At 47.3% G+C, this 20,215-nt stretch overlaps 1 protein-coding gene across 1 annotated transcript; it reads left to right on the top strand.

Moving 5' to 3' along the window:
* Positions 1-6: 6 nt before the first annotated feature.
* Positions 7-15,046, top strand: LOC142483591 (FAD-dependent oxidoreductase domain-containing protein 1-like). The gene is made up of 3 exons (XM_075583604.1): positions 7-490; positions 11,309-11,529; positions 12,647-15,046. Exons 1-3 carry the CDS (start codon positions 295-297, stop codon positions 12,764-12,766), a joined length of 537 nt encoding a protein of 178 aa, XP_075439719.1. The 5' UTR covers positions 7-294; the 3' UTR covers positions 12,767-15,046.
* The last annotated feature ends 5,169 nt before the right edge of the window (positions 15,047-20,215 follow it).

Raw genomic sequence — 20,215 nt, forward strand, 5'->3', positions numbered from 1 at the left:
GTACAGGTATTTCCTTACTACACCAAACAGGCACGTCAGGGCACCATCCATGCTCTCTATGTGTGTATATTGCACAAGACCGCTCGGAACCGTTACAATTATGAAAAAGCGATTTGGAATGCTCAAGTAAAATTTTAATTATTATTATTTTAATATATATTTTGATATCACTTGATTGTGTTGGACCGCTACGATTGTTCTACATCTTTTTCTCGCCAAATATATAACGCGCATTACCAGTTCTATATTAATAATACCAAGCTGCAACATGTCGTGTGTCGCTGTCGAGCGGTGATGACATCACCGAAAGGGCTGTCGGCTAAAGTTGCTACTGTAGTAGGAATCAGAACTATGTTTCTGTGGAGAAATGTCAGCAGCACATGGAAGACGCAAGCTTCTAGGGTTAAACCTATCCAAGGGGCTCACAGATGGAGACAGAGGCTCCTTAGCAGCAGTTGTTATGTCCTCAGACAAAATGACTTCTTCAAAGGTGAGTTACAGAATGCTGTTTTATGAACTCGTGGACTTTAATGAAACTCCCCTTTAGAGTCACCATAAAGAAAAAACATTTTTTTTTTTACAAAATTCCTTTTGCTGCTATTTTTCGCAGTTGCACCCAGTTTTAGTTCTGGAGATATCAGTTGCTGAAAATTGGTCTCCTAGGAGGTTACACAAGTTTCTGCCATCGACATGCATTATAGAAGAGAAGTTACCCTAAAACCAGCTGATGCCAATAAATTAAGATTTTGGAAAAAAAATGAAGAGTTAGAAATAAATCAGCACAACATTGACTATCCGGTTAGGTTATGGGTTTATTTTTGTTTGTGTGCTACTACTTGGATCTAACACTCCAGGGCCCCATGACGTATATCATGGCTATAACATGGCCTTTTACTGCTTGTTTTCCAGGGGAGATCTGGTTTTGCGCTCCACAATATGATCAGGCACAAAGGGAAATGGAAGAGTACAGGCATACCCCGCATTAACGTACGCAATGGGACCGGAGCATGTATGTAAAGTGAAAATGTACTTAAAGTGAAGCACTCCATTTTTCCCACTTTTGATGCACGTACTGACTGCAATCGTCATATACGTGCATAACTGATGTAAATAACGCATTTGTAACAGGCTCTATAGACTCCCCGCTTGCGCACAGCTTCGGTACAGGTAGGGAGCCGGTATTGCTGTTCAGGACGTGCTGACAGGCGCATGCGTGAGCTGCCGTTTGCCTATTGAGCGAAATGTACTTACTCGTGAGTGTACTTAAAGTGAGTGTCCTTAAAGCGGGGTATGCCTGTACTTGACTCCTTGTGTTTCATGAGTCCGTAACGCCTTGATCGCTCTGAGGAGTGGTCACATGATCTCGATGTGTCGGAGGGGCTGTGGCACCCTGGTGCCTCAGCTTCTCCAGGACCCAAGTGGTTCCATTCTGGATTAAGTGTGCATCATTATTTTCAGCAAACAAACGTTACAGTAGACTGGGTTTTTAAATAATGTCTGATAGCTTGACCAGCTCCATTGAAATATATGACCTACACTTTTTTGTGTTTGTTTTAAATTACATCTTCATAGCAAAGATAGAAAGTCTGCTACTATATAAAGGTAAATCTTGAAAACTCAAGAACATTAGGTGCTAAACACACTAAATGTGCTCTCTTGCGTAAGTGTAGTAAGCCGAGAATCTTTATGTAATCTTACCACCCATATGTAGGACATTCACTTTTTGTTATCTATGATTAGCAAGTATGTGATCTTCTTTTATACAGTATATTACTGTATTAAGTAAAGCAGATCTGATTTATTAAGAGTTCCCTATGTGCCTTTGTACTTCACTTGAATGCTACAAATCCATATTAAATATTATACGATGCTATCAAACATTAAGGGTATAGCATCCTGCACATGCCCTTACAATTGAAACACAATTTAAAGGTAGTAATACAACCATTTTAAACATGCAGAAGGGATCACATGTTTTGGCTAGTACTCCAATTGTAAAAATGTCAAAGTTGATAACCTCTGTTGAAGAAGCCAAATAGAAATAGCCAATGTTAAATTATGTTTTCAGTTTATAATTTATCATTCAGACAGTCACTGCTTATGTTTAAGTAATAATCCCCTAAGAACAGGCTATTACTGGCCAATCATGCCCTGTCTGGAAGAGTTCGCCTCGGGCCTTTAATCCAGTCAGGGCATTATTGGCCAGTAATGCCCTGTTCTGAGGGGATTATTACTATTATAGGCAAAATGTAGGCTTATTTCATAAATAAGACACTTTTGTATAGTTATATAGATTTTTATTAAAATAAAATGGTAAATACATTAATATACACTTACACTGCAGCTATCTATATTCACACACTGCCGCCCCCTCTGTGTACACACACACTACAACCCCCTCTGTGTACACACACACACACACACACACACACACACTAGCTACATCCAAACTCTGCTGCTACACACACACACACACAACACAGCAGCAGCACCACACATACTGCAGCTCTACATACACACGCACTGCAGCTACACACACACACACACACACACACACAAACTGCAGCTACGCACACACACACACACACACACGCACTGCACCTACACACACACACACACACACACACACTAGACAGATAGAAACTGCAGCTGCAGACACTTATTTGCAGGTACGCACACTATTACCCCCCTCAACTCAACTAAGTCTGTCAGCTCTGTTCAAGGAGGGAGGGGGAGGAGTCACAGCATGCTGCTTCTTCCTGACCAATCCCCTGCCCTGTCTCAGAGTTGTTCTGAAAGCTGATAGGCTGGAAATAAACACATTGCAATCTACAAAAATTGCAGGCATTGCTGAATGAATAATGCCCAGAATTTTAACCAATCAGAGAGCAGGGATTTCAGTAATGCCCGGAATTTTATTGCTTTAGCCTATAATAATAATTATAATAATAGTAAGTACAGCTCAACCCCATAATAGCGCAATCCGCTTATAACGCGGTTTGAGCATGGACCCCGAATTAAAAAAAAATATATTTTTTTTTTTGCAAACACAGCACACTGCATACACTCACTGCACACACAGCACACTGCACACACTCACAGCACACACTGCATACACAAAGCACACTGCATACTCACTGCACCAGCACACTGCACGCACTCACTGCACACGCACGCACTCACTGCACACGCACACACTCACTGCACACGCACACACTCACTGCACACGCACACACTCACTGCACACACTCATTGCACAGTGCATACACTCACAGCAACAGCACACACTCACTCACTGCACCAGCACGCACTCACTGCACCAGCACGCACTCGCAGCACACTGCACGCACTCGCAGCACACAGCACGCACTCGCAGCACACTGCACGCACTCGCAGCACACTGCACGCACTCGCAGCACACTGCACGCACTCGCAGCACACTGCACGCACTCGCAGCACGCTGCACGCACTCGCAGCACACTGCACGCACTCGCAGCACACTGCACGCACTCGCAGCACACTGCACGCACTCGCATCACACTGCACGCATTCGCCGCACACTGCACGCACTCGCCGCACACTGCACGCACTCGCCGCACACTGCACAAACTCGCAGCACACTGTACACACTCGCAGCACACTGTACACACTCGCCGCACACTGCACGCACTCGCCGCACACTGCACAAACTCGCAGCACACTGTACACACTCGCAGCACACTGTACACACTCGCAGCACACTGCACACACTCGCAGCACACTCACCAACAGCACACACTCACTGCACTAGCACACACTCACTGCACTAGCACACACTCACTGCACCAGCACACACTCACTGCACCAGCACACACTCACTGCACCAGCACACACTCACTGCACCAGCACACACTCACTGCACCAGCACACACTCACTGCACCAGCACACACTCACTGCACCAGCACACACTCACTGCACCAGCACACACTCACTGCACCAGCACACACTCACTGCACCAGCACACACTCACTGCACCAGCACACCCACTGCACCAGCACACACTCACTGCACCAGCACACTCTCACTGCACGCCCTCCAAGCACACTGCACGCCCTCCAAGCACACTGCACGCCCTCCAAGCACACTGCACGCCCTCCAAGCACACTGCACGCCCTCCAAGCACACTGCACGCACTCCAAGCACACTGCACACACTCCAAGCACACTGCACACACTCCAAGCACACTGCACACACTCCAAGCACACTGCACACACTCCAAGCACACTGCACACACTCCAAGCACACTGCACACACTCCAAGCACACTGCACACACTCCAAGCACACTGCACACACTCCAAGCACACTGCACACACTCCAAGCACACTGCACACACTCCAAGCACACTGCACACACTCCAAGCACACTGCACACACTCCAAGCACACTGCACACACTCCACACACTCGCAGCACACTCACTGCACACACTCGCAGCACACTCACTGCACACACTCACTGCACCAGCACACACTTCACACACTCACTGCACCAGCACACACTTCACACACTCACTGCACCAGCACACACTCACTGCACCAGCACACTCTCACTGCACACTCTCCAAGCACACTGCACACACTCCAAGCACACTGCACACACTCCAAGCACACTGCACACACTCCAATCACACTGCACACACTCCAATCACACTGCACAGTGCACAAACTCCAAGCACACTGCACAAACTCCAAGCACACTGCACAAACTCCAAGCACACTGCACAAACTCCAAGCACACTGCACAAACTCCAAGCACACTGCACAAACTCCAAGCACACTGCACAAACTCCAAGCACACTGCACAAACTCCAAGCACACTGCACAAACTCCAAGCACACTGCACAAACTCCAAGCACACTGCACAAACTCCAAGCACACTGCACAAACTCCAAGCACACTGCACGCACTCCAAGCACACTGCACGCTCTCCAAGCACACTGCACGCACTCCAAGCACACTGCACGCACTCCAAGCACACTGCACGCACTCCAAGCACACTGCACAAACTCCAAGCACACTGCACAAACTCCAAGCACACTGCACACTGCACGCACTCCAAGCACACTGCACGCACGCCAAGCACACTGCACGCACGCCAAGCACACTGCACGCACGCCAAGCACACTGCACGCACGCCAAGCACACTGCACGCACGCCAAGCACACTGCACGCACTCCAAGCACACTGCACGCACTCCAAGCACACTGCACGCACTCCAAGCACACTGCACGCACTCCAAGCACACTGCACAAACTCCAAGCACGCACTCCAAGCACACAGCACGCACTCCAAGCACACAGCACGCACTCCAAGCACACAGCACGCACTCCAAGCACACAGCACGCACTCCAAGCACACTGCACGCACTCCAAGCACACTGCACGCACTCCAAGCACACTGCACGCACTCCAAGCACACTGCACGCACTCCAAGCACACTGCACGCACTCCAAGCACACTGCACGCACTCCAAGCACACTGCACTCCAAGCACAAAGCACGCACTCCAAGCACACTGCACGCACTCCAAGCACACTGCACAAACTCCAAGCACACTGCACAAACTCCAAGCACACTGCACAAACTCCAAGCACACTGCACAAACTCCAAGCACACTGCACAAACTCCAAGCACACTGCACGCACTCCAAGCACACTGCACAAACTCCAAGCACACTGCACAAACTCCAAGCACACTGCACAAACTCCAAGCACACTGCACAAACTCCAAGCACACTGCACGCACTCCAAGCACACTGCACGCACTCCAAGCACACTGCACGCCCTCCAAGCACACTGCACGCCCTCCAAGCACACTGCACGCCCTCCAAGCACACTGCACGCCCTCCAAGCACACTGCACGCCCTCCAAGCACACTGCACGCCCTCCAAGCACACTGCACGCACTCCAAGCACACTGCACACATCTCCAAGCACACTGCACACACTCCAAGCACACTGCACACACTCCAAGCACACTGCACACACTCCAAGCACACTGCACACACTCCAAGCACACTGCACACACTCCAAGCACACTGCACACACTCCACACACTCGCAGCACACTCACTGCACACACTCGCAGCACACTCACTGCACACACTCACTGCACCAGCACACACTTCACACACTCACTGCACCAGCACACACTCACTGCACCAGCACACACTCACTGCACCAGCACACTCTCACTGCACACTCTCCAAGCACACTGCACACACTCCAAGCACACTGCACACACTCCAAGCACACTGCACACACTCCAATCACACTGCACACACTCCAATCACACTGCACACTGCACGCACTCCAAGCACACTGCACAAACTCCAAGCACACTGCACAAACTCCAAGCACACTGCACAAACTCCAAGCACACTGCACAAACTCCAAGCACACTGCACAAACTCCAAGCACACTGCACAAACTCCAAGCACACTGCACAAACTCCAAGCACACTGCACAAACTCCAAGCACACTGCACAAACTCCAAGCACACTGCACAAACTCACTGCACGCACTCCAAGCACACTGCACGCACTCCAAGCACACTGCACGCACTCCAAGCACACTGCACGCACTCCAAGCACACTGCACGCACTCCAAGCACACTGCACGCACTCCAAGCACACTGCACAAACTCCAAGCACACTGCACAAACTCCAAGCACACTGCACACTGCACGCACTCCAAGCACACTGCACGCACGCCAAGCACACTGCACGCACGCCAAGCACACTGCACGCACGCCAAGCACACTGCACGCACGCCAAGCACACTGCACGCACGCCAAGCACACTGCACGCACTCCAAGCACACTGCACGCACTCCAAGCACACTGCACGCACTCCAAGCACACTGCACGCACTCCAAGCACACTGCACGCACTCCAAGCACACTGCACGCACTCCAAGCACACTGCACGCACTCCAAGCACACTGCACACATTCCAAGCACACTGCACAAACTCCAAGCACGCACTCCAAGCACACAGCACGCACTCCAAGCACACAGCACGCACTCCAAGCACACTGCACGCACTCCAAGCACACTGCACGCACTCCAAGCACACTGCACGCACTCCAAGCACACTGCACGCACTCCAAGCACACTGCACGCACTCCAAGCACACTGCACTCCAAGCACAAAGCACGCACTCCAAGCACACTGCACGCACTCCAAGCACACTGCACAAACTCCAAGCACACTGCACAAACTCCAAGCACACTGCACAAACTCCAAGCACACTGCACAAACTCCAAGCACACTGCACAAACTCCAAGCACACTGCACAAACTCCAAGCACACTGCACAAACTCCAAGCACACTGCACAAACTCCAAGCACACTGCACAAACTCCAAGCACACTGCACAAACTCCAAGCACACTGCACAAACTCCAAGCACACTGCACAAACTCCAAGCACACTGCACTCCAAGCACACTGCACTCACTCCAAGCACACTGCACGCACTCCAAGCACACTGCACGCACTCCAAGCACACTGCACGCACTCCAAGCACACAGCACGCACTCCAAGCACACTGCACGCACTCCAAGCACACTGCACGCACTCCAAGCACACTGCACGCACTCCAAGCACACTGCACGCACTCCAAGCACACTGCACGCACTCCAAGCACACTGCACAAACTCCAAGCACTCTGCACAAACTCCAAGCACACTGCACAAACTCCAAGCACACTGCACAAACTCCAAGCACACTGCTCAAACTCCAAGCACACTGCACGCACCCCTAGCACACAGCACGCACTCCAAGCACACAGCACGCACTCCAAGCACACTGCACGCACTCCAAGCACACTGCACGCACTCCAAGCACACTGCACACACTCTGCATACACTCACTGCACGCTGCACACACTCACTGCACGCTGCATACACTCACAGCACACTGCACACACACACACACACTGCGAGCATACTGCACACTGCACACACACTGCACAGTGCACGCACACTGCACACTGCACGCACACTGCACGCACACTGCACACTGCACGCACACTGCACACTGCACACGCACTGCACACGCACAGCACACTGCACACACACTGCACACACACTGCACACACACTGCACACACACTGCACACACACTGCACACACACTGCACACACACAGCACAATGCACACACACAGCACAATGCACACACACAATGCACACACACTGCACACACTCATAGCACACTGCACACACTCATAGCACACTGCACACACTCACAGCACACTGCACACACTCACAGCACACACTCACTGCACACTGCACACACTCACAGCACACTGCACACACTCACAGCACACTGCACACACTCACAGCACACTGCACACACTCACAGCACACTGCACACACTCACAGCACACTGCACACACTCACAGCACACTGCACACACTCACAGCACACTGCACACACTCACTGCACACTGCACACACTCACTGCACACTGCACACACTCACTGCACACACTGCACACTGCACACACTCACTGCACACTGCACACACACACTGCACACTGCACACACACACTGCACACACTGCACACTGCGCACTTCACACACTCACTGCGCACTGCACACACTCACTGCGCACTGCACACACTCACTGCGCACTGCACACACTCACTGCGCACTGCACACACTCACTGCGCACTGCACACACTCACTGCGCACTGCACACACTCACTGCGCACTGCACACACTCACTGCGCACTGCACACACTCACTGCGCACTGCACACACTCACTGCGCACTGCACACACTCACTGCGCACTGCACACACTCACTGCGCACTGCACACACTCACTGCGCACTGCACACACTCACTGCGCACTGCACACACTCACTGCGCACTGCACACACTCACTGCGCACTGCACACACTCACTGCGCACTGCACACACTCACTGCGCACTGCACACACTCAGTGCACACTGCACACACTCAGTGCACACTGCACACACTCAGTGCACACTGCACACACTCAGTGCACACTGCACACACTCAGTGCACACACTCACTGCACACACTCACTGCACACACTCACTGCACACACACACTGCACACACACACACTACACACACTGCACACACACACGCACACTGCACACTGCACACACTCACTGCACACTGCACACACTCACTGCACACACTCACTGCACACTGCACACACTCACTGCACATACTGCACACACTCATAGCACACTGCACACACCACACTCAGAACACACACTCACAGCCCCCCCCCCCCCCCTCTACCCTTCCCTCCATCTCCCTACCTTTGGTGTCGGCTGCTGAGATCGGGGGGGGGGGGTCAGAGCTGGGCTGGCATCGGAGCAGGGGCTGGCAGGGGGTGATTGGAGCGGGGCTGGCAGGGGGGGTCAGAGCGGGGCTGGCGGGGGGTGATTGGAGCAGGGCTGGCGGGGAGTTGATTGGAGCGGACCCCAGTAATAGCGCGGTCGGATCGGATGGCCCCTGAGGACCGCGCTATAACGGAGCTGAGCTGTATCAAGCTTAACGTCATGTTTCACATTCTTTTCATATTAAGGAGGTGATGTATCAAAGCAATTTGGGGGGAAATTGTTACAATTACCATAATTTTCATCTAGTGTTTTTATGGATTACAGGTAGCATACGGTATATATAGCATAATTATTATAGGCTACAGGTACATATATAGTATAATCATATGTCTTGGTACATAATGCAGAGTGTTAGCTATTTTTCTTGGTGATCTGTATCAACCTCCCTGTGACTGTGAGGGGGTAACCAGGCTCACTAATAAAAGTTAAGCCCACTTGGTTACCCACTTGGTTACCCCTGATCCGTCTGTTAAGGTCCTTGAGTGTCAGCTCTTGGACCTAGATGTCAGAAATGCATTGTTGTGACTGTGTGCAAATTATGCGACATTAAAGATTTTTCTGTATTTTGCCTTTCTCGGGGTGCTGGGACCAGGAGATTTCTAGGCTGTAAGTTTCAGGGTGGGTTTGCCAGAGAAAGTCTTTACAGAATGTGGCTATGTAGCGGGGTTCCAAAGTTACAGGATACCCCAATTATATATCCGGGAATCAAATAAGATTCTCAGATATATCAAAGCACATTGCTCCGGGCAAACTCCTACCCTGAAAACATTCTTGCGACTCACCGCCAGGATTCCTGCTGCAGCAGACAGGTAAACAGGGCATGAAGGGGTAAATGTATACCTGCGACATACAGAGGATCCCTAGTATAGGGGGGGATGCCCAGGTACCCTGAACCTAGTATTGGGGTTCAAGGGATGCTCCAGCTATATGATAAAGCTGTGAGTGGTTTTTGTGTGTAAAAGTTTAAATTCATTTCTATAGTGTGGCAGGGATGAGGCTAGTAAGTGTAGGACTTACAGTACACCTTTTGTAAAACCCAAGATACAGGGAACAGTATATTTTATTAAAGAGTTATGTTTAATCTGTATATGTACTGATAACCTGTCAATGAACTGTGGGATTTCCAAGTCCTGGGTTCCGAGGGACCAGATGGCTACCAAGTTTGGTGCTTATGGGTCTGTGCGGAGTCCGGACTTGAAAGCCTCAGGGATGCCAAGGTGTTTGAACAGGAGGAGCACGGCAGTTATCCTTGAGTACCCACGTCCTGGGCTAACAAAGGGCTATCTAGCCACCATTTGCCCAACCCAGACTCTGTGGAACCTGGAGCCATGGGGGGGGGCTCAATATGCTAAGAGGCAGAGGTGCCAGGTTGGAGCATGCCCCTTAGAGGAATGAGACAAGGTGCCCACCCGGCTTCAATATACCGGCAAATCGGCAATTGGCCAGTAGTGAAATTCCCACACGCTGATAGGCTTTAGAGGTTTGTGAATGGGACTCTAAAACATACAAGAAACCTTGCAACCAATCAGGAGGAGAGATTCCAAGCGCCAAACCATCAGCGGCAAATTCAAAGATGTTCTGTGAAGAATAGACGCGAGCCGGCTTCAGAGATTTTGACTCAGAAATCAGTTCCAGGACTTTCGTGAGTACCTCCCGGTAATTGGAAAGGGCTCCTACAGAGGTCGTTTCTGACAATTTCCTTCCAAGAAACATTTTATTCGTTAGCCCCGTTCCCAGTAAGTGTGTTAACTGTGTAAATTGTGTTACTTTGTGTGTCAAATGCTGGAATAAATTATAATTTATTTTAACTCCTTGCGTTGCTCAATCATATGATCCCGGTATAAAAGGTGTTGATGAGCCTGGTCTCACGTGACACTCCCTGCTTGTTCTTCCTCAGACTTGGATCAAGAGTTTGTGAAATTCCAGAAGAAACTTAAGGATAGCCTCCCTAGTGGTGACTGGAGCCCATTAACGACCATGGAAAAGTATCCCCCTGAGCGAGCAGATATTGTGATAATTGGGGGAGGGGTGATCGGCTGGTCCATCGCTTACTGGCTGAAGCAGAAAGAGCATCGACAGGGGGCTCTCAAAGTAGTGGTGGTTGAGAGAGATCCAACGGTGAGTTCTGTGATGAATATAGGATGTGTATACTGCAAACACTGTAAAATGCTGCATTAAAAGCCACAAATATGTCAATTTTGCGCCTTCGTTCTTGACAGATGTAATTGGCCAAATATAATTTTACTTTGCAACAGTTTGAAATTGAATCTTTTAGTGGATTGAGATTTAAAAATTCACAGAACTCACGGAAAATTAGGAAACGTATTTAAGAGCTTATGTCTGAAAGAGAATAAAGAAAATAGTATAATAGACAAAAATATACAAAATTAGTTTGTCAAAATTGTATTTAAAATTTCAAGTACAATAATATAATTGCCAAATGCAGCAAAAACATTAACTGGTGGGCTAGAAAGATCAATGACTTATGTCTGCTTTCCCAGAAGATAATCATTCATATTTATAAATCCTATAACTAATATAATGGGTTAATGACCTATTAGACCTTTTTCCAAACAATTACATCATATAATAGGGGTAGGAGAGAGCTGAGACTATTAAATGCATCATTTTTATAACTGGATAGCTTAGACACATATGGCCTGTACCCCTGGGTCCTTTGTTCCTCAAATCGACAACACCATCACAAAAGTAATCTATTTCAAGTTTTGATAGCGCCATTCTGTTTCGTTTTGCCAATGCAATTTGACACCGTGCCATATACAAATGATGTATCATGGTCCATTATTTCCCTTACTTATAGCTGTGACATGAAAATGCCAAGATCAGACAATTAAAATCTGTGAAAGGTGACGACAATAATTTAGCACTATCTGTCTATATAGAATAATTTATAAATGAGATGCATTATGACTACTAACAGCTTGCAATCTTATTTGTATATCTAAGCAATGGGGAATAAATTGATTTGTGTAAGATTAAACATGTCTACACTTCACCACCACCAATACAGATACTAGAACTTAGAATTGCCATCACCAAAAGATTGCTTGTTCTCCTTAGTCATGAAATTTTCTCAATAAGATTACGTCTCGAAACTTACACACAGAAAAAGGCATGTCCATTAGCTAGGCCGCTCTTGTGGTGAATGTAGTGAAGTGCTGATTTTTGTGTTTAATGCACATTCCAGTTTTGATGCTCTGTTCTATGTCCTTAGTATTCTAGGGCTTCTACAGTTCTATCAGCAGGAGGCATCCGTCAACAGTTCTCCCGACCTGAAAACATCCGGATGTCGCTCTTCTCAGCCCAGTTCTTGCGCAATATAAATGTAAGATGAGCCAGAGAACCTCAAAGGAGAGTTACAGCTTCATGAAACGTAGCCACTGAATACTATATAATTGTCCTGTCTTCATCACACACAGAACTGTGAGACTATAGACATAGGTTAACTATTCAACTAAGTGCAAAAAGTCTTGGAGTTCGTCTGAATTCTAAAATATGCATTAGAGCATAGATGAGCAGTACATGCGATCTTGTTGTACAATAACCGAAGTAGGGTGACAAGACTAAGCATTCCTAGGCCAAACATGAACAAATGCAAAACATATTTGCATGCTGCAGCTCCATTGATGGAGGATACACGAGTGAACTCTGAATTCACAAGACTGCTGAGCTCTAAACCTAAGCAACTGAAAACTAGATCACAGATATTTGTGCTAAGATAAGGCAACATAATAAATTGTAGGCTATTACCTAAAACAACCGATAGATCTTATCAGATATAAACAATTAACTGAGAACATGGTCTCTCTCCCCCCCCCCCCATCCCCTCTCCACCCCAATCCCTCTGTCCTCTCCACCCCATCCCTCCATCCTCTGCACTCCGTCCTCTGCACCCCATCCCTCCGTTCTCTCCACCCCATCCCTCCGTTCTCTCCACCCCATCCCTCCGTTCTCTCCACCCCATCCCTCCGTTCTCTCCACCCCATCCCTGCGTTCTCTCCACCCCATCCCTCCGTTCTCCCCACCCCATCCCTCCGTTCTCTCCACCCCATCCCTCCGTTCTCCCCACCCCATCCCTCCGTTCTCTCCACCCCATCCCTCCGTTCTCCCCACCCCATCCCTCCGTTCTCTCCACCCCATCCCTCCGTTCTCTCCACCCGTACTCTCTGTTCCCTCCACCCTATCCCTCGATTCTCTGACCACCCCATCCTTCCATTCTCTCCCCCCCCATCCCTTCATTCTCTCCTCCCCATCCCTTCGTTCTCTCCTCCCCATCCCTTCGTTCTCTCCTCCCCATCCCTTCGTTCTCTCCTCCCCATCCCTCCGTTCTCTCCTCCCCATCCCTCCGTTCTCTCCTCCCCATCCCTCCGTTCTCTCCTCCCCATCCCCCCCTTCTCTCCTCTCCATCCCCCCTTTCTCTCCTCTCCATCCCTTCGTTCTCTCCTCCCCATCCCTTCGTTCTCTCCTCCCCATCCCTTCGTTCTCTCCTCCCCATCCCTCTGTTCTCTCCTCCCCATCCCTCCATTCTCTCCTCCCCATCCCTCCGTTCTCTCCTCCCCATCCCTCTGTTCTCTCCTCCCCATACCTCTGTTCTCTCCTCCCCATACCTCCGTTCTCTCCTCCCCATACCTCCGTTCTCTCCTCCCCATACCTCCGTTCTCTCCTCTCCATCCCCCCGTTCTCTCCTCTCCATCCCCCCCTTCTCTCCTCTCCATCCCCCCGTTCTCTCCCCCCCCATCCCTCTGTTCTCTCCTCCCCATCCCTCTGTTCTCTCCTCCCCATCCCTCTGTTCTCTCCTCTCCATCCCTTCGTTCTCTCCTCCCCATCCCTTCGTTCTCTCCTCCCCATCCCTCCGTTCTCTCCTCCCCATCCCTCCGTTCTCTCCTCCCCCCCATGCCTCCGTTCTCTCTCAAGCTCAGTACAAGAGTACTAAACCATTTAGAGACTGTTCATTATTAACTGTGTTCACTTAAGACACCGTTTTCATATCCATGTCTACATTTGATGGGATGTTATGCCATTTCTAATTCCCGTTTACAATTACTATATTGATTTCTGATGATTCGTTTATTACATTACAACATCCTTCTGATATCGTTGGACCTGCCTGTTGTTTGCAAATATCATGTTGGTAACCTCTGTGGAGTCGGTTCCTGCATTGCACGGCTCTCCCGTTATCACTGGATCTGAGACAGGGTCTAAAAATGTATCAGTTTGTGTATTTTACACTACATGCAAGATTATTTTTAACCTCGTGAGTGGGAATTTGTCTGAAGTGCGTTGTGGCTGAAGCACGTTCGGAGCAGATTTTGAAAGCCCTGAGTTGGAATCCCTATGTTAGCAACACCTTGAGAAGTATTTGGAGTTCCCTGAGTGCAGCTCGAGTGTTCTGGTTCCAGCAGGCTGCTATATCCATCCTCACCGTGGACTCTACAGTTGGTGGTGATATTGTCCATGAAATAATGTCTGAATTGACTGTTTAACCATGTTCTTTTAATGTATCCATGTATTTATAAACCTCTTATAAAACTCTGTGCCCAGGAAACGAGTGGTATCTCTCAATGTATTACTTCCTGGTAAAACATTTTTATCAATAAAACATATTGCATTCACACATTGACTGATGTGTTATATTGTTCCTCTCATTAAAAGTATTTTTACTCAATGGGGCGTGCACTTTCTCCTCTATTATTTATATATATATATATAATATACACATACATATATATATAATATACACATATACACAGTGTTCGACAAACCTATACATTTGTACGCCCCGGGCGAGTGGATTTAACATCGTGGCGAGCTCCTGTTGGCCCAAGCAGCACACGTGTGGTACTAGGTGGCAAGTAGATTTTTTTGTTCGGCGAGTAGATTTTTTGGTCATTTGTCGACCACTGTGTGTGTGTGTGTGTGTGTGTGTGTGTATATATGTATATATATATATATATATATATATATATATATATATATATATATATATATATATATAAAAATCTATATATATAAATCTATCAAAAAATAAATAGATGATACCGTTCTGTGGCTAACGAAATGCTTTTATTTGTGCGAGCTTTCGAGATACACTGATCTCTTCTTCCGGCGATGTTACAATGAATGAAGCAAGCAAAAGCTATACTATAAACAGTGTCTATTGGAATGTTATCTGTGCTGGTCCTTCCCCCGGTGTGGATGTGTTTTATGGCTGGAGGTGTCAAAAGGTTCCTGAAAGCAAGTGATGAAAGAGTGTGTATGTATCAGTGTGAATTAACATGAATGGAGGGCGCACAGTATATACAGTGGGCACGAGGCCACATCCAGCGTGGGATTCATACGGCGGCCATTCGTAGTGGAGAGGCGAGTGTCTGGACTCCGGTGGACTGATTCTAGTCGGCAAACGGCACCCCTGGCATTCGGTGAGCTGTGATCTCTACAGGCAGCCCTGAGGGAGCCCACAAGAACGGACGTTTTGCAGCAAAGAAACCGGATGGTGGTGATATTATCACAAATTGCCTTAATATCATTTTACTCTTGTGAGTGTGTTTCTTCCCCCCCCCCCCCCCCACCCTTCCCTTCCCCTTTTTAATATTAAATACACAGTTTTATGCTATGGGGCGTGCGCTCTCTCTTTTTTTTGTTTATATATATATAAAGCAGAAAATAGCCTATATGTATATGTATATATGTGTGTATATATGTATATATATGTATATATATATAAAAACATTGCAAAGCCAGTACAACCAACCTCTCACTGATGGGACCCATGAAGGTTGAAACATGTCTGTGAGTGATTTGACTGGCTTTGCATCAAATCCAATGCTATGCTAAAGCTGTGAATAGCAGAGCATTTTCTTATATGGGTTCCATGTAAATGGATTTCAGGCAAAAGGTGACACATTGTGTGCTCATTTGCATGTCATTTCCCAGAATCCCTTGCTGCAGTGGAAGCACTGCATGCTAGGTTATAATGGTTAAAAGGCAGCGTTGCAGACCTGTCTAAGACATGTGAATGTGCTAACAAGTGATATTCTTTAGTGGCTATATGCTAACGGTGGAGGTTTTTTGTCGCCTTTTTCACCCATCAAAACTTAGTGTGTGTGTGTGTGTGTGTGTGTGTGTATGTATACATGTGTACACGTATATATACGTGTGTGTGTGTATATATATAATATATATATATGTGTGTGTGTGTGTGTATATGTATATACATACAGTTAGGTCCGGAAATAATTGGACTCTGACACAATTTTCATAATTTTGGCTCTGTACGCCACCACAATGGATTTGAAATGAAACAACCGAGATGCAATAGAAGTGCAGACTTTCAGCTTTAATTCAAGGGGTTGAACAAAAATATTGTATAAAACGTTTAGGAATTGCAACTATTTTCATACACAGTCCCCTTATTTCAGGGGCTCAAATGTAATTGGACAAATTAACACAATCATAAATTAAATGTTAATTTTTAATACTTTGTCGAGAATCCTTTGCTAGCAATGACTGCTTGAAGTCTGGAACGCATGGAAATCACCAAACGCTGGGTTTCCTCCTTTATGATGCTTTTCCAGGCCTTTACTGCAGCTGTCTTCAGTTGTTGTTTGTTCGTGGGTCTTTCTGCCTTAAGTTTTGTCTTCAGGAAGTGAAATGCATGCTCGATCGGGTTCAGATCAGGTGATTGACTCGACCATTGCAGAATATTCCACTTCTTTGCCTTAAAAAAGTCATGGGTTGCTTTCGCAGTATATTTTGGGTCATTGTCTATCTGTAAAGTGAAGCGTCGTCCAAACAACTTCGCTGAATTTGCCTGAATCTGAGCAGACAATATATCCCTATACACTTCAGAATTCATCTGGCTGCTTCTGTCTTCGGTCACATCATCAATAAACACTAGTGACCCAGTGCCATGTAAAAAAAAAAAAAATATATATATATATATATATACACAGGTAAACCCCGTTATAACGCGGTCCTCGGGGTCCACCCCGAGACCACCGCGTTAGTAACGGGGTCGCGCTATTTTTTTTTTTTTTTAAATGGCCGCCGCGCGCCTGATCGGGAGGGAGGGAATTAAATAAATAAATAAATAAAAAGTTTTAAACCCCCCCCCCCCCCCACCCCCGAGGTATGCCCCCGCAGGGCAGTGCCCCTCTCTGGGTGCAGGAGGGTGGGTTACATGTCAGCAGCACGGTGTACTCACGGTCACAAGTTCGAGCTGCAGAGAGGCTGCAAAATGGAGACGGAGCCCCCAGGAGGAAAGCTGGGACCGGAGCCAGATGCTGCTAGAAGCAAAGCATTCTGGAAGTGGACGGGGCTGCCTCTGTCCAGCCTCATCTGCCCCTCACAGGGAGGGGGGATCCCCCATAGAGACCTGCCCCCCTCACTCCCAGCCAGGGCACAGGGGTGACCCCAAAACAGAGACCTGCCCCCCTCCCTCTCCCTCCCAGCCCCCCTCCCAGCCCCCTCCCAGCCTCCTGGTTTTGCGGTGCGTCGCAACGTGTGTCTGTGTCCTCCCAGCCAGATCTGCTGCTGCTGCAAGAGGGAGGGGGGGTTTGGGCTGCTGACATGTGAGGGGGGGGGGGGCTGCTGACATGTGAGGGGGGGGGGTGGGCTCCTGACATGTGAGGGGGGTTGGGCTGCTGACATGTGAAAAACGGGCTGGTGGGCTGCTGACATGTGAGTAGGGGGTGGGCTGCTGACATGTGAGGGTGGGGGTGGGCTGCTGACATGTGAAAAACGGGCTGGTGGGCTGCTGACATGTGAGGGGGGTGGGCTTCTGACATGTGAGGGGGGGGTGGGCTGCTGACATGTGAGGGGAGGTGGGCTGCTGACATGTGAGTGTATTGTGAGGGCTGTGTGCAGTGTGAGCAATGAGCAGTGTGTGTGCAGTGCAGTGTGAGCAATGAGCAGTGTGTGTCAGTGTGTGCAGTGTGTCAGTGTGAGCAGTGTGCAATGTGTGTCAGTGTGAGCAGTGTGAGCAATGAGCAGTGTGTGTGCAGTGTGAGCAGTGAGTGTTCAGTGTGTGCAGTGTGTGCAGTGTGCAAAAAAAATTTTTTTTATTAATTTAAAAAAAAAAAATTTTAAAACGGGAGCCACGGGAAAACCGCGTTATAACCCAATCGCGGTATAACGAGGCGCGTTATAATGGGGTTTACCTGTATGTATATATATATATATATATATATATATATATATATATATATATATATATATATATATATAGTGGTCGACAAATCACCAAAAAATCTACTCGCCGAACAAAAAAAAATCTACTCGCCACCTAGTACCACACGTGTGCTGCTTGGGCCAATAGGAGCTCGCTACGATGTTAAATCCACTCGCCCGGGGCGTGCAAATGTATAGGTTTGTCGAACACTGGATATATATATATATATATATATATAGATATATAGATATATATCTATATATATATATATTAGAAAAAGAAAAGAGAAAAAGCGCCCGATCCTTGTGTAAAATCAGATGAACATTTTAATATAACACGGACAAGACAAATGCACACTTACAATTTGTCTAATAAAAACAGGCATTTTATGGGACCTGCTCATGCACCAAACGAAGACTCCACGGTCACCTCCGCTCTATGATAGCCAGGATGGTTCTGTAGCCAGTGTCTGTGAACGCCGTGAGCTCCAGGATAGATGGAATCCACTTGTATGGAGCTGTTAGCAGCGTGCGTCCGCCATTTCTCTCACGCATGTGATGCCGGGACCCGGAAGAACTTCACTTCACAATATCTCTCCGGTGCTATAGCAGGTCAACCACGTCAGCCACCGTAGTTCCAAATGTAACTATCCCTACGCGTTTCTTCCGCGTAAGCGGATTTCATCAGGGGATGGACACCAATGGGACTGTCTGTTGTTAAATAGTCCCTCACATCAGTAAACATTATGTGACTCACAGGTGTATTAAATTCATTGGGTGTCATTAAATCAAGTTGATATCTGGTGCAATGAAGTTGATGACTAAAACATATTTGGACATAACAGAATTTAGAACGTAAATGCATTTAGTAACAGTCGAAGAGGATAATGCTGCAGATGGGCTTCATACACAATTCATATGCAAATTACATACTGACATGAAAAGGATGTGGAATTCACGACTTGTTCCAGCATATGTGCATTACAAACAATTATATAACTAAGTGAATGAAATAAAATAAATGACATATAAAATGTGCCAATAATATTTAGACCTTAATTCTATACACATCCTAACTATAACTAATACATTAATATTTTAGTTGTGTAATTATAGATAAAAAACGTGCTAATACCTAAAAAACAAACAATAAATAATTAATTTCATACGCAGTGCTTTATATAGTATGTAATTGTAGTAAACCTAATTAAGCTTGAAAAAGAGAGGATCATTTAGTAGATCCCTCCATATATAGACTAGAAGGAAGAGATGAAACAGTGGTTAGCGATTGCAAGATACAAGTCTATGTGGCTATAGATTGATATATCAAATCTAGACTTGGTTATTGAGAGACCTGATTGATTGAGGCAGAAACTCCTAATGTATATTTGAATGTTAAATATTAAATATTAAATGTAGAGAGATGAATAATGTGGGTATAACCAGGGGCAAAAAATAGCTATGTATGTTCTAACATACAGGAATAAAGGGGACTAGATAATAACCAATCCCAATAAAATTATTTGACTAGTGTTAGATCTAAGTGTAATTTCTGACCTATGTGAAGAATTAATATATATTTCTGTATTGTTATATACATATAATGGAATTTTAG

The sequence above is a fragment of the Ascaphus truei genome, unplaced genomic scaffold, assembly GCF_040206685.1.
Source record: "Ascaphus truei isolate aAscTru1 unplaced genomic scaffold, aAscTru1.hap1 HAP1_SCAFFOLD_3402, whole genome shotgun sequence".
Taxonomy (NCBI): domain Eukaryota; kingdom Metazoa; phylum Chordata; class Amphibia; order Anura; family Ascaphidae; genus Ascaphus; species Ascaphus truei.

Bases quoted from the DNA above. Each gene is read 5' to 3' on its own strand.
- LOC142483591 (XM_075583604.1), top strand. From the start codon at position 295: ATGACATCACCGAAAGGGCTGTCGGCTAAAGTTGCTACTGTAGTAGGA. The intron at 491-11,308 runs GTGAGTTACAGA...GTTCTTCCTCAG, and splicing joins ACAAAATGACTTCTTCAAAG to ACTTGGATCAAGAGTTTGTG. The intron at 11,530-12,646 runs GTGAGTTCTGTG...CTATGTCCTTAG, and splicing joins TGGTTGAGAGAGATCCAACG to TATTCTAGGGCTTCTACAGT.